We start from the raw sequence: 13033 nt of genomic DNA, 5'->3' as shown, positions 1-13033 counted from the left end.
ACCTAAGAGAAAAAAAACAATATGTCAAAAGCATCTGGGGAACCGCGATGCAGATATTATTGAATATGTCCTGTTTTTTAAGGGAATGATCTGATCTCCGACAGTAATTATGTAGTTGTTGATATTTATGTTTGTTTTGGCCGTGCCTGGAGGGCTCAGCCACGATCTGGACTGCCCCGTGCTACACGCTGCACAAACTCGGCATACGCGATGGTCCCACCAGAAAGTGCCAGTCGGCAAGAAATGAGAGGAGGGCGTTAAGACACGTTCTCCTGGAAGATGGAGAGCAGGAGAAGACTCTCCTTCACCGACAGACCAGCTAGCACAGCAGGCATCAGCCCCAGCCTCAGCGGGAAGCAATATTACCAGGAGGATTTGAGCAAGGCAAGAAGGAAAGCCAGGGAAGTTTAATTCTGGCAGAGGCCGCGCCAGCAGTGCCTGCCGCTTTGCAGTCAGCAAACAAGCTGCTCTACACACCCAGGGGAAAACAAATGCTTTCATTTCACTACAAGCCTTTTCTCTTAGGGTCTCTCTCGAATCCTGAGCCTGTAGCGTAGCTACAGTAAGGCATGAGAACAGAAACCACGCTGAAATATTGCATGAAGGGGACATGGAGCAACGGGAACAGAAGTCATACGCAATCCCTTGGAAAACCCACGTGCCATGGGATTTCAATATGATGTCTTTATAAAAGCGACTTTTCCCTCTGCCTAATTTCACTGAATTCCCTTGGAGCGTTGCTCTCCCGTCCCAGCAGCTCCCCCCAGCCGGCTGGGGCCAGCTGAGCACCACAAACAAGCCAAGAGCCTCAATAAGCCTTAAACTTGTTTCAAACGCTGCGTTCTGACAGCGCTGGAAACTCTGATCCTGTAGACAAAAACAGAAGATTCATCCAACGACACTTCATGTGCCCGCCACATGTATTTCAAGAAATATGAACAAAGATATAATTTAAAAAAAAAAAAGGCAGTAAAGACTTCTTTTATTACCAGTACATTTGGATCTTCTCCAGTTCTGCCTTTTCCGTGGTGGTTCCACCAACATTTAGGCACGTATTTAACTAAACTCATACGATTAATTTTAGTGATTTCAGTATTTCTTCCTGCATATTTCCTGCTCGATAAAGCACTCGGCACAAGTGTTCCATGCTGGGTGGCCCCAGAGGACAGAAGCCACAGAGGTGCTCGCCAAGCAGGCTGTCAACATTTCACACAGGTTCAGTATTTAGACATTTAAAGCATTTCAAGCGGGGTACATGCAGCAGCGCTCACCACGGATCTGGATTTTCTGCAGCGGGTTAGTGACACATCACATAGAGCCAAAAGGCTCTGCCAGAAACCCACGACCTCCTCCAGCGGGGCAGACACACAAATCGATACCTGTCTTTAAACAAAGGTGGCCCTGAGGCCATAGCTCTCCCCTGCCCCATCCTGCTCCTCTGGTCAAGCAGGGCCGATAGAGACACACTGGCAAGTCAACTTAGTTAATTAAAGCTAGTTAAGTTAAATAAATGAAATCACGGTCTGTTTAGCAGCAGTTACTTAGCTTGTGTTAATTGGATTACATTACCCAGCTAAAAGCGAGGGAGTTCACTACCTGGCGAGTAACTTGCCATGACAATACTTTGCTTTTGAGTCACCTTAACCTGGGCAATCATTAACTGCAGCGCTGAAATCCTCCATTTCTGCTGGGTTGCAAGTTCTCTGCAAGAAGTCCCAGGTAATCTGACAGCAAAGCTCATCAATTTACAGAAGCACCATGCCAGTGTGGGCAATATCTTAAAATTGGTTACTGGGGAACGTACCAGACCTCCGATATACCGCCTGCTCTTGCTACGCGTGCGATGACAACAGTAAATACAAAATCAAGCGGGATGTGACCTGTTCACGCTGCTCCGGGCTCCTTTCCCCACCAGCCCAGGGACAGCAGATCTGCGAACTCAGGGGACTCCCTCACACTCTAAATAAGCCTAAAAAATACCAAGGTGAACCAAAATGCTTACGTTTGCTGTCGTGTCCCACTCAACTTTACACAGCAAACCGGGGGGCTGCGCAGTCGGGGTGGTTTTAAACCCCGATCCTCGCTCCCCTTTGGGTGTAACGCCGAAGCCCAGGGCCAGGCCCACACTGCATGTTTTGGGGTGCCAAGCCCGCACCGCCATGTTCTGGGGTGCCCCCCCCCGTCTCACGCCGCCGGCCCCGCCTCGGCCTCCTCCTCCTCCTCCTCCTCCTCCCCGCCGGCGGGGCCCGGGCCAGGCCGTGCTCCGCCGAGCCCCTGCCACCCACCTGCGCACCGCCTCCACCGAGCCGGCGATGGGCACCCCGCCGTCGCCGCCGCTGTCGTAGAGAACCCCGCTGACATCCAGCAGCAGCCCCCGCACCGCCCGCGCCCAGGCCGCCATCTCCCCCCCGCCCCGCCGAGCCGCGGGCGCTGCTGGGAAATGTAGTCCGGGGCGGGGGGGGCGGTGTTAGCGGCCTTGCGCAACGCACCCGCCTCTCGTTTAATTCATTAACGTGTTTTTTTTAAACACCTGAGGCAGGTGGCTGCGTGGACCAAGTCTGGTTTTCCCAAAGTGCCCGGCGTCTCCATCCATCCGCCAAAACGCCTGCGGCTCTCCCCAGCCCTCTGCCCCTGGGCTGCTCGCTGCCCACAGCCCAGCGAACGGGGACGGGCCGGGGGCAGCATCGGCAGGAACAAAGCAGCCCAGCGAGTCGCTGGGTGCCAGGGCTCGTTCCCTGTTTCACCATAAACTCCCTCAGACATCGCGTTCCCGGGGGAAAACTTCCATCCTCTGAAATACGCGCGTCAGACGCTGTCGAAAGCCGATGCAAGATGCGCGTTTCCCTAAAACACCTTTGCGAGAGCGCCCCGGGTCTCGATTTGGCTCCGACTTTCCCGAAGCGACGAGAAGCTCGGCGAGTTCCCGTCCTGCAGTTTCCCTCGGGAGCGCGGTGGGGTGGCCGCCGCCGCGAGGGCGGATTCCCGCTCCCCTGGCCGCTGCGGAGCTGGGGTTTGCCGTGCGCCCCGTACCCCGTACCCTGCACCGCCCTGGGTGCCTCCGCGGTCTGTGGGAACGGAGCAGGACAGGATTCGGCCCTTGGGGACCGAGGTGCTGATCCACGCAGCAGCAGAAGCCTGATGAGACCCGCGTCAGCTCGGCCGAAACGCTGACAGGGCCGTGCCCGGCCTCGATGGTATCTTCTCATACATGCCCAGCGCTTCATAGAGACAACCGAGAAAAAAAACCACTGTCGTCATACAGAGAATTGAACCGATCCCCTCCGTTTTACAAACCCGGATAAGATTTTATCAACTGTGTTTCAGCTTTACAGATAATATTGTTTTCTCCCTCGATAAAGTCCAAATACTTTCTTATTGCTAATACTATCAACAGCATGCCACGACTCCCAGAATATATAAGGAGCTGCGGTGGAATTATAGTTCACTTTGTTTTAAGAAAAGCAGAAGAGTCTTGGCAGCACTGATTTGCATCACTGTCTCTGGAATAGCCTCTGGCTTCTCCTTAAAGATAATATCTAAACTCTGAAATTCATTAAATAGACCCAGAAATGGATCAGGTTATTTAAAACAACATCACTAATGGTGCAATATCTCAGCTGTCTCCACCGATAGTGAACATTGTCTTGGATAGTGTTATCAGTCCAGGACACCCGCTATGAATATTGATCCGCAGCTTGTTACAGCCATCACTTGCCGTCAGGACAGGTCAGGGTTGAAACCCACCTAGCATCAAAGCAATTTAAAGACAGCACTCGGGCTGAATTTTAATGCTTGAGCTGGGAAACGGACCAACTTCAAACAGACTGCTAGAACTAATCCATGAACATGTGCCTTCTCCTGTGTGCCTTTCTACATGCATGTATGTTTGTAGGTCAGTGTGCGTGCACGTGTTAAACCGATGATATCTGAAGATGTCTGCTTGCTCACAAATTAATCTCAACGCCACAATTCACCTTCTCAGCTCCTGCAGACACAACAAGTCTAACAGAAGTATTTGCATATATCAGATTAGATTTTTTTCTTTCAAACATAAAAAATCTCTGGCACTGCCAAGGCTTGCGAGCATTCTTAAAATAGCGAGCCATGCACTTATTTACCATATGACAATGCCTATGATTTCTCCACATAGTTTGAAACTAATGTTGTGCCACAAAAAGAATCTTGTTTCAAAGAAATTATTAGGATCTGCGCTAAGATTTCATATTCATTTTCTTTATTTGATCTCACTTCTGAAGCAAGCTGTCCAGCAGCTGCAACTGCTCCTCTCCCTTCCTTCTCCTTCTGCACCTCAAGGAACTTCAAATACATAAGCAATACTTAATTAGCACACAGCAGTGTTTTCCAGTTCACCACCACCTTCATTTTCACACGGGGTGCATCCTCAAAACAAAGCTTTATCGATCTATAGCTCTAGTGTGTGAACTGCTCAAGACAGAGCTCCCTTCTCTTCTACACCTCTGTGGTATCCCATACCAGAAGCCAGTGCCAAATGGGGTCTTGGATGCTGCCACCATATAATTAACAATTACTTGTAATCGCATTGCCCTGCACATCTTCATCTCATCCTCTTGCTCTCCCGTTATCTTACGGCCTATGCCTTTGCAATGGCAAACAGAAAGCCCAATTCTACTGAAGCTGAGACACCTGTAGAGAGGCGGAGGGCTGTGGTCTGCACCTCCTCCTAGGAATAAAAGCAGGTGCAGTAGCAGGTTCCCACTGAGGGCTGCCTTCCCTGGCCTCCTCTGGTTGAAGGGTGCCCCTTCCTTCATCTACACCTCAGCCTGATGTGTGGCACCAACAAACACAGAAATGCTAAGGAGAGGGAGAAGCATCCTCCTGAACAGACACAGATGTACAGGAATACACTGCTAGCAAGTTTTTAATAGGCACCGCTGGCTAGAAGTGGTCATGGGACTGGTGCAGGGTGGAGAGGCTTGGCCTGCTGTTGCCTACCCTGCCCCAGCTATAGGTATGAACAGACAACAAAGTGTTTCCACTCAAGGCAAGGAGGGTTAGTCAGGGGGCTGCTCAGCGGGGCAGGCATTCCTCCAGCACAGGCATGCCTCAGTTTCCCTCCCTATAAACTGGGAACAGTATGAATGCCATGGGTGAGTTGCAAGAGTTAGGGCCAGCCCTTGGCCCAGGGTCTGAACCAGGCTGACCCTGAGCTGCCCCAAAATGAGAAGCTGTTCATTTCTGCCTGGGGACCACACTCTAGTTTCACATCTGGAACAGTGGCCGCTGGCAGAGGAAGTGCTTCAAGCTCGGCATAGTAGAGGGATGCAGGAGCCATCCTTTCTCTCTGGGTCCCTCTGAGACACGAGACTCACCCCTCTGGACCTCCACTGACCCAGGGGAGCTGCAGGAGGGTCAGCGGAGGTCGGGGGGACAGAGGCAGCTGGGGGCTCTCCGGGCACCGAGGGACAGCAGCTGCCGGTGGGCAGCCGCATCCCCGCGCTACCCCAGGTGACGGCGGAGGACCCGGCTCCAGTGCCAGGGCTGCGGGCCGCCCCCCCGACTCACCTCGCTGCGCAATCCCGGGGCAGGTAACGGGAAAGCCCCGTCGCCGGGAGGTTGGGATGGAGGGAGGGAGGCGCCCGTTGCGCCCCCGCGGAGCCAGCGCGGCGGGGAGGGGGCGCGGGGGCGGCGTGCCAATGGCTGCGCTGCCCCCTCCTCTGCCCCCACCCCGCCGCCGGCCCCTCCGCCCTCCCCGCCCGACCCTCCTCCCCGCCGCTCACTCCGCGCCGCCAGCGCCGAGGCGTGGGGCTCGGGAGGCGAGCCGGCTCCGCGCCCGGCGCAGCCCTCCGCCGGCTCCGCGCTGGGAGCCAGCAGGTCTCCGGTGAAGCGCGGAGGGTGGGGGGGGAATGCCGGAATGCCCGGACCGCGGGGCCAAGGCGGCCCCCATCCATCATAAAATCTCCTTCTCCATCTTAGACATCCTGGATCCCCAGAAATTCAGCAGGAGACGCGAAGCGGCCGCGGGGAGCTGGGGCAGCGCCCCCCGCTCGGGCGAGCGGGAGAAAAGTTTGGGAAGAGTTGAAGTAGGAAAGGACGCTGCTGCTCCCGGCAGCGGGAGGAATAAACTAGAGGCACATGGTAGGAACGCGCTCGAGTTTCTCCGGCCGGCGCTGGCGGGGCGAGCAGGTGGAGGCGGCGGCAGACGGGGACCCCCGGCCCCCCGAGCCCCGCGGGGTGCGCTCCCCGTGCGGGGCTCCCGCAGGAGGATGTAACGGGCAGCGCGGGGGAAGGGGCGGGGGGGCTGGAGCCGTGTTTTAAGTCTCGATGATGGAAAGGGAAAAGTTCTCGGTGTCCCGTCACCCCCCCCCCCCGGCTCTCGGGGCACCCTCCGCGCCCGAGGAGGACGGGGCATCCCGGGGCGTGCCGCCGACTCATCCCGGCCCCCGCCCCGGCCCCAGAGGGGCCGCGGCTCCTGCCAGGGCACCGCACGGGGTATTTTTTCCCCCAGCACGGCGGCCCCCGGGGGCCCCTTTCCCCGGGGCGGGAGGGGTCGGCTGCCCCGGCCCCCCGGCCGGGCCTGACCGGCAGCGGGACGGCGGGCTGGGTAATCGCTCAGCCCGTCCCCACCGGAGGATGCCTTAGCTCCCGTTGATCGATATCCTATTACCGACTCCCGCCTATCTCCTGCCCGCAGCTTGCAGGTGCCCACTTCAAACCTCCTTCCCCCGGCCTGATCCTAATATTGTTCGATTAAAACTTACCTTTAATAGATGACATCTATCGATCTGGCCCTCGCAAATCTGAAACTCCATTAGCGCGGGGATGGGGGGGGAGGGGATTTATTTCGCTTCAGAAGGGGACTTTAATAACTTCTTTTTTAATTGGTAAGAAATCCATATCGACGCCTCCCCCCTCCCCGCCGCAGATGCGGTGGCACAGCGGGGAGCGCGGAGGGGCTCTCGCACGGCGGGCGGAGTTTTTTTTCTCCCTTTTATTTTACTTCGACGATTGCCCTCGTTTTATCACGTTTGGGGGGGGGGGTGGTGGTGGTCGGAGAAGAAGAGCCGGGTCTGGTGGGGCGGCAGGCGGCCCGGCGCCGGGTGAGGGGCGGGAGGAGGGTGCGCGGCCGCCCCCCGCCGCGTCCCCCCCTGACGAGCGCCGCCATCTCCCCTCAGATGCGGAGAGCGGCGCCGAGGCAGCGGGGCAGGAGCGCGACGAGGAGGGCCCGCCCGGGGCCGGGAGCCAGCCCGCCGCCCGCCCGCCCGGCCCGGAGGAGCCGGGCTCGCCGCGGGGCGCCCGGCGGCGGCGGGCCGAGGCGGGGTGCGGCAAGCCGCGGCGAGCGCGGACGGCCTTCACCTACGAGCAGCTGGTGGCCCTGGAGAACAAGTTCCGGGCCACGCGGTACCTGTCGGTCTGCGAGCGCCTCAGCCTGGCGCTCTCCCTCAGCCTCACCGAGACGCAGGTGAAGATCTGGTTCCAGAACCGCCGCACCAAGTGGAAGAAGCAGCACCCGGGCGCCGACGGGGCGGCCCCCGCCGCTTCCCCCGCGGCGGCGGCGGGCGGCGGCAGCCCCAGCCCGCCGGGTCCCGGCGCTCTGCCCTTCCAGACTTTCCCTTCCTACGCCGCCGCCAACGTCCTGGTCCCGCCGGCCGCCCCCTTCCCGCTGGGCGGCGGCCCCTTCGCGCCCTTCCTCGGCCCCGCGTACCTCGGCCCCTTCTACGCCCCGCACCTCTGAGGTGGGCAGAGCCGGCGGAGGGGCGGCGGGCCGCTCCCGGCCGGCGGGTCCGAGCCCCCCTGTCCGCCCGGGAGCCGGACGCGGTCCTCGGCCCTTCTGCCCAAGCGGGGCGCAACGGCTTCGCTTCTGGTGGTTGCATGGCGATTGTAAGTTGATTTTTTCTAGTCGTCGCAGCAGCATGTTTAAGGTACATACTTTGACAAAGAGAAAAAACCCACTGTAACCGCTGGATTTTATTAGCACATTTGAGATGTAATTATAGGCATTGGAGATGGGAAAAGTAACCCTCTTTACACATGCCTGACACTAATTCCCTCCAGATTCTTCTCCGAGTTCCTTTTTAAAACACTCCTCGTTGCCGTTTGGCTTGCCAGCACATGTCTCAAACCTCGAGAGCTCGGGAGCTGTGGCACTTGTTACTACTGCTGATCTCCTGACGCTGGTGATGGTGCACGCGGCCGTCTCACATCCCAGGGATGCTCGCCGGTGAAGACGTCCCCAGCCTCTGCTTTTGCTCATGGGACTCGGTTGCGCCCTATTTGACCCACGTTTTATTATCGTCCTTTCTGACTTCTGACCTGAAAACTGCAAGCCATGTACTTGGTACCCTACCTGGAAGAGAGTTTTTCTTTTTGTCTGAGGAAACTGCAGCTCCGTGCCGTCAGGCGACGAGTAGAAAATCTGCCCGGTCAGTGGGAAAGTATTCAATTGCTGCTAATGTACACGGCCTCTCTGCCTTTCTTTTCAGTTCATTCCCAGTGACTTCAAAGGTTTTGGATGAGGTGTCTAAAGATCATTCTTTTTGCAGAGAACAGTTGTTCTTGTAATAATACAGCATTAGTGCCAAATGAGGCAGAAAAGAAAACATAAATCAGAGAAAATGATTACATTATTCATTTCTTTAAAAATGGGGCATTTGTGGTAGAAAATAAGTAAAACACAGAATTTCTAGCATGCCGAGACCTATTTTCCATAACAGAGAAACACATGCTTTTTGGTTTTTGCTTTTTGGAGCATTTGCTAGAAAGAAAAATCACATTTCATCTTCATCGTTACAAGCAGCGGAATGAAAAGGAATTTTAGCTGGGGGCTTATCCGTCCCTGAACGGACGGGAAGTAATTGGTTTAAAAAAATCTGTCTCATGCAGTTTCACAAATTATTACAACACGCTGTTCAAGACTCTATCCCCTCAGCCTCTTACGATGCTTTAAAGTACACATTGGCTCTCCAACCAAAAAACTTGGCTCATAAATCCTATCTAGCTCTTCTTGTGTTTGTCTAAATAAAAAGGTTTTTTAAATTATTCCGTGTTTAATTGTTTTTAATTGTACTTGGAGGAAGCAGCGTTCGCTTCCTGGACTGCTTCCCCACAGTGCCCCGTGTTGCGCGTCAGCGACTGCGGGTGGTACCCCACCTCCGGGCTGGCTGCGAGGAGGGGCTGCACGGGACACCCCTCTCCTGCCGAAATCGCCTTCCTGACTTCCAGCTTCGCGGGGAGCGAAGGGGTGAAACCCGCAAGGCCAGGCTTGGGGAACGGTGGTTGCCTGTGCCCTGCCAGGCCGGCGGGCAGGCTAGCTGAAATTGCCTGCCGTTGTCTTTCCACACCGAAGAGGAGGTATTCGGTGTCTTCTCAATTATTTGCACAGCTATTAACAAAAAACGAGGTTCGTCTCAGGTCATGATTTTGGAAGTCATAACTACTGCATGAATGTATTTACTTGCAAGTTAATTAAAGTAACTTTTTAACTAATTTGACTTAAGTCAGAGTTACAAAAGACGGGGTCATTACAACCGCTCAGCATACATTCAGAGCTGCCTTGTTTTCTGGCCACTGAATCGGCAGTCCTGGGTGTCTGAGCCATCGGGATACAACGCTGCCGATACGCTGGCTGTCCATTTCTAGTTGCCTGAAGTCAATTAAGAGCTCAAGCCCCATGGGAAGAGAAAGGCCACCTAGCAAGCTTGTCTAGCCCATTTTCCCTGCCTCAAGTTAGGACTAACTGGACCCAAATCCTCTTGACCTATTTGTGGCCTTCTACTTGTGACTGTCATCACTGTGCATGCAAAAACCGGCTCCTGATTTCCTTTGGCTGTCACTCTAAGACATTCCCAGAGCATGAAACGGTTGGTCACCTGCAGTGTACTGAAATCTCTGGTGGAAAAAAAGACTTGTGCCCTGTCATTTGTCATATGATTAGTTCTTTTCCTAAGAAGTGTAAATCGTAGCAAAAAACAGGGAACGTTACAAATCAAAATAACTCAAATAGTATAAATCGTCTCCTCCTTTGAGATGCAGTTTTGCTGTTCATAAACCTTTTCAAGGCTCTGTGGTTTGCCAGCAATTTTGCCTTCGGCAAAACTATGTGAGCTTTATAGGAAATCTGAATACTTGATTCCTACGCAAGAAATGCCAGCCTGTTTTCCACCACTCTGTTTAGTCACTTCTATAGCCCTGGATTCACAAAAAAGGTTTACAATTAATTCCAGAGAACGTAACAACCACGGTTTCCACTTTGCATGACTTGCACCTTGCGCAGCATTGGAAGGGAGATGCATAGCAATGGGACTGCAGATTTTGCGGCACTGATCCCAGGCCACCAAAGGTTTTCTGGCTGAATGCTTCCAAGCCCTTCAGAGAGACCCTTCCCCTCCTGCTTTGTCAAGGGGGCGGCTGCACGGGTGGGTGATCTCTTTGGCTTCTAGTTAGGGATGTGGCAACTGGCCACTTATTACAGCTGTAATTCAAAGCAGTCCTGGAAATAGCAATTGCTGTCCAACACCACATCGTCCAGATTACACTATTCGCACTGGTAACACTTTTGGAAATGCCCCACTGAGTATCCATTATCTCTAACAATTCTGAATACAGATTTGTGCAATATTTTCAAGCATAGACAAAAATTGACTTTACTCACAGCTGAATATAGATGTTAAAGGGAATCATAAGTAAGTCCCATGTGTAAAAAGCAAAAAATGCATCTATATTAAATTAAAAGAGTTTTGAATTCAAATGCTGCAAAGAACAGGAAAGTTAGCCTCCCTCATTCCCACCATATCATCCGTAGTGACAGTGTCTGCAGTGAGCAGGCATCAACAGCTGGGTTTCAGGCTGCCCAAACTATGGTAACTTCTGGGTCATGCAACCCAAAGTAGAGCTTTGCTTATATACCCTCTTCGTTTCTATTCTAGAACGTAAAATGGCAGCTAGGGCACTGGGGCTGAAGTCTCCCCTCCAGCAATGGCAAGTACTTGGTGCTTCACAGGACAGCAAGAAAGCATAGGCTATGCTTCAGCTGTAGAAAGGGAAAGCTCTTGACTCACACAGTGTTCACCTCTGGACAAAAAACTTAATTCTTGTTTCGTACCTTCTCTCTGCACAGGCAATATTAGTGGTCCAAGAACCATAAAAGCACTTTGGAAATCAACTTCATTTATCCTGATAATGAAAGAAGTACATGGGGGAACACCAGGATATCACAGTTAAGGAAATACTAGAGATGTCAATTTAACTAGACTTTCAGATCTGTATTTAAAAAAAAAACAACACTCATACAGTTGGGTTTGCAAAGTCTGAAGAATACACTGAACAATTAAATACATTGAGGAACAAAGGATAGAATACCTTTATTGAAATGTCAGTGACCAAGCATTTTTCATGAAGAAAACCAATATGATTTGTTTTGTAATACATGACTGGAAAATTAAACTAAAGTTTATTTCCTCCCTCCCTCCATCCCTCCCTTACATCCCTCCCCCCCATTATTATTTGCTAGAACATCTGTAATAAGCTATGTGCTATCTACACACAGGTTCCTGAGCTGAGGATAGAATCCCCTGGTTTCCAGCTGTGGACTTTTTCCTTACTGAGATCAAGTAGGACCATTTAGAGAGAGGCAGAAATGGCCCAAGACAAGGAGCAGGCAGACAGAGAGCTCAGAGGCCTTCTACTGCTCCCTGCTTCTGGCAGAACAGTTCCTTCAGAAGAAACATGACCACTGATTTTTGTCGTTACTGTGGAACATGTAAGTCCCACCTCCTGATGGCAGCACAGGTTGTATTTATGTTGAAAGGTATGTAGCAATGTCTGCTGGCAGATGTCCCCTTGGCCATCCACACCCACAAAGACACGCCTGTGTTGTGTGGGATGGCTAATGCATAGGAGATGTAAACATGGAGGTTTGCTGTGGCTATTCCCTTTATCAACTGCCCAGCGGGCTCCCAATAGCTATCGCTGGACTAAACTAACTCCTCCTGCTTACGACTGAAAGTGTCGACTAGGAAGATCTGCAGTAGGAAACGTACCGGACGTTTCAAAATGAGTTACTGCGGGCTGTATTCCAGCCAGCAGTTTTTCTGTAGGATATGCACGAAGCAGCTTGAGTCCCTTTTACAGATGTGCATATCTAATCCTACATCATTTTCTGTGACACATATTACAACAACAGGTATGTGCAAACCCAGTCTTGGTATACTCAGGCCAACGACTAGAGTCTTTTTATTGTTTATCTCATTTCATAAAACACGGCAGATACTATCTTTGGCAATCTGCCGATTCCATACCACGTTCAGAAAAAGCAATGAAAGTCAAGGTACCCATGTGTTTATCAACAGCCTCACAAAATATAACAGCTGATCTATTAAATGCCTCATCAGCCCACTAAGTGGTCAGGTGACTCAGGAATGATTGAGAAGCGTTGCTTTGGTCCCACATACCAGTTACAAATGAGATCAAAGTCTGATTTTCAGCAGCTTTACAACTCACAGACAGACTAGACGTCTAGCAAAATATTTGGTGGGTGAGATACTCCTGAAGAAAAATTGATAGTAGGGTTCTTGCACCACTAGACCTGAACACATTTTTTGTTTTCCAGTATGACCCCATATCAGCTGAAGTCACCTTGAACAGATCTTTATGGCACTTTCTTGACACAGACAACTCATGTTCCGGGCCCTATTTCTGGTAGTGTACTCAATAAAAGTTTCTGGGAAGATAATAACGCATGCAACTAACTTACCAGCTGCATGTTACAGGTTTGCTTTAGCGTCTTAGTTGGCATCTTCACCATTTTTTTCACAGGAGCTGTTCTGTGGTTGCTGTGAATCATGTAGCCTGTAGCAACACTACCTTTGCTTACTACTGTAGCACAAATATTAAACTGAATTTCTCTTAGATTTTCTCCTTCAAACGCTGAAGAGTTCCCAAGCTCGCTTTTTTCTCAAGTTGATCATCTCATTTTCTATGTTCTGTGTAATGCCACATGAAAAATGTAATTAAAAATGTGGCATTCCATGGGGCTTAGGCACGTCATAACACTGCA

General features: G+C 52.3%; 2 protein-coding genes across 7 annotated transcripts in view; one reads left to right on the top strand and one right to left on the bottom strand.

Annotated features, from left to right (window-relative positions):
• The window catches only part of LHPP (phospholysine phosphohistidine inorganic pyrophosphate phosphatase), an 89195-nt gene extending 86776 nt beyond the window's left edge, over window positions 1–2419 (bottom strand). For 5 of the 6 annotated variants that reach the window (XR_012674379.1, XM_075155257.1, XM_075155255.1 and 2 more), the window contains exon 1: window positions 2286–2409. Coding sequence is in view for 5 of the 6 variants with exons in the window: in XM_075155257.1 (XP_075011358.1) it covers window positions 2286–2401 (116 nt within the window). In the remaining variant the exon portion in view is untranslated. Of the gene's footprint in view, window positions 1–2285 lie in introns of all 6 variants that reach the window. The other variant, XM_075155253.1, reaches the window with a different exon arrangement.
• Window positions 2420–5675: 3256 nt separating this feature from the next.
• On the top strand, window positions 5676–7714 carry NKX1-2 (NK1 homeobox 2). Its single transcript, XM_075155488.1, has 3 exons — window positions 5676–5853; window positions 5956–6117; window positions 7155–7714. Exons 1-3 carry the CDS (start codon window positions 5676–5678, stop codon window positions 7712–7714), a joined length of 900 nt encoding a protein of 299 aa, XP_075011589.1.
• Window positions 7715–13033: the final 5319 nt, after the last annotated feature.

This window comes from Calonectris borealis, chromosome 7, assembly GCF_964195595.1.
Source record: "Calonectris borealis chromosome 7, bCalBor7.hap1.2, whole genome shotgun sequence".
Classification (NCBI taxonomy): domain Eukaryota; kingdom Metazoa; phylum Chordata; class Aves; order Procellariiformes; family Procellariidae; genus Calonectris; species Calonectris borealis.
Note: the sequence above shows the minus strand (reverse complement) of the source record. Positions and strands in the feature narration are given on the sequence as shown.

Bases quoted from the DNA above. Each gene is read 5' to 3' on its own strand.
- NKX1-2 (XM_075155488.1), top strand. From the start codon at position 5,676: ATGGCTGCGCTGCCCCCTCCTCTGCCCCCACCCCGCCGCCGGCCCCTC. The intron at 5,854-5,955 runs GTCTCCGGTGAA...TCTCCATCTTAG, and splicing joins TCCGCGCTGGGAGCCAGCAG to ACATCCTGGATCCCCAGAAA. The intron at 6,118-7,154 runs GTAGGAACGCGC...ATCTCCCCTCAG, and splicing joins GAATAAACTAGAGGCACATG to ATGCGGAGAGCGGCGCCGAG.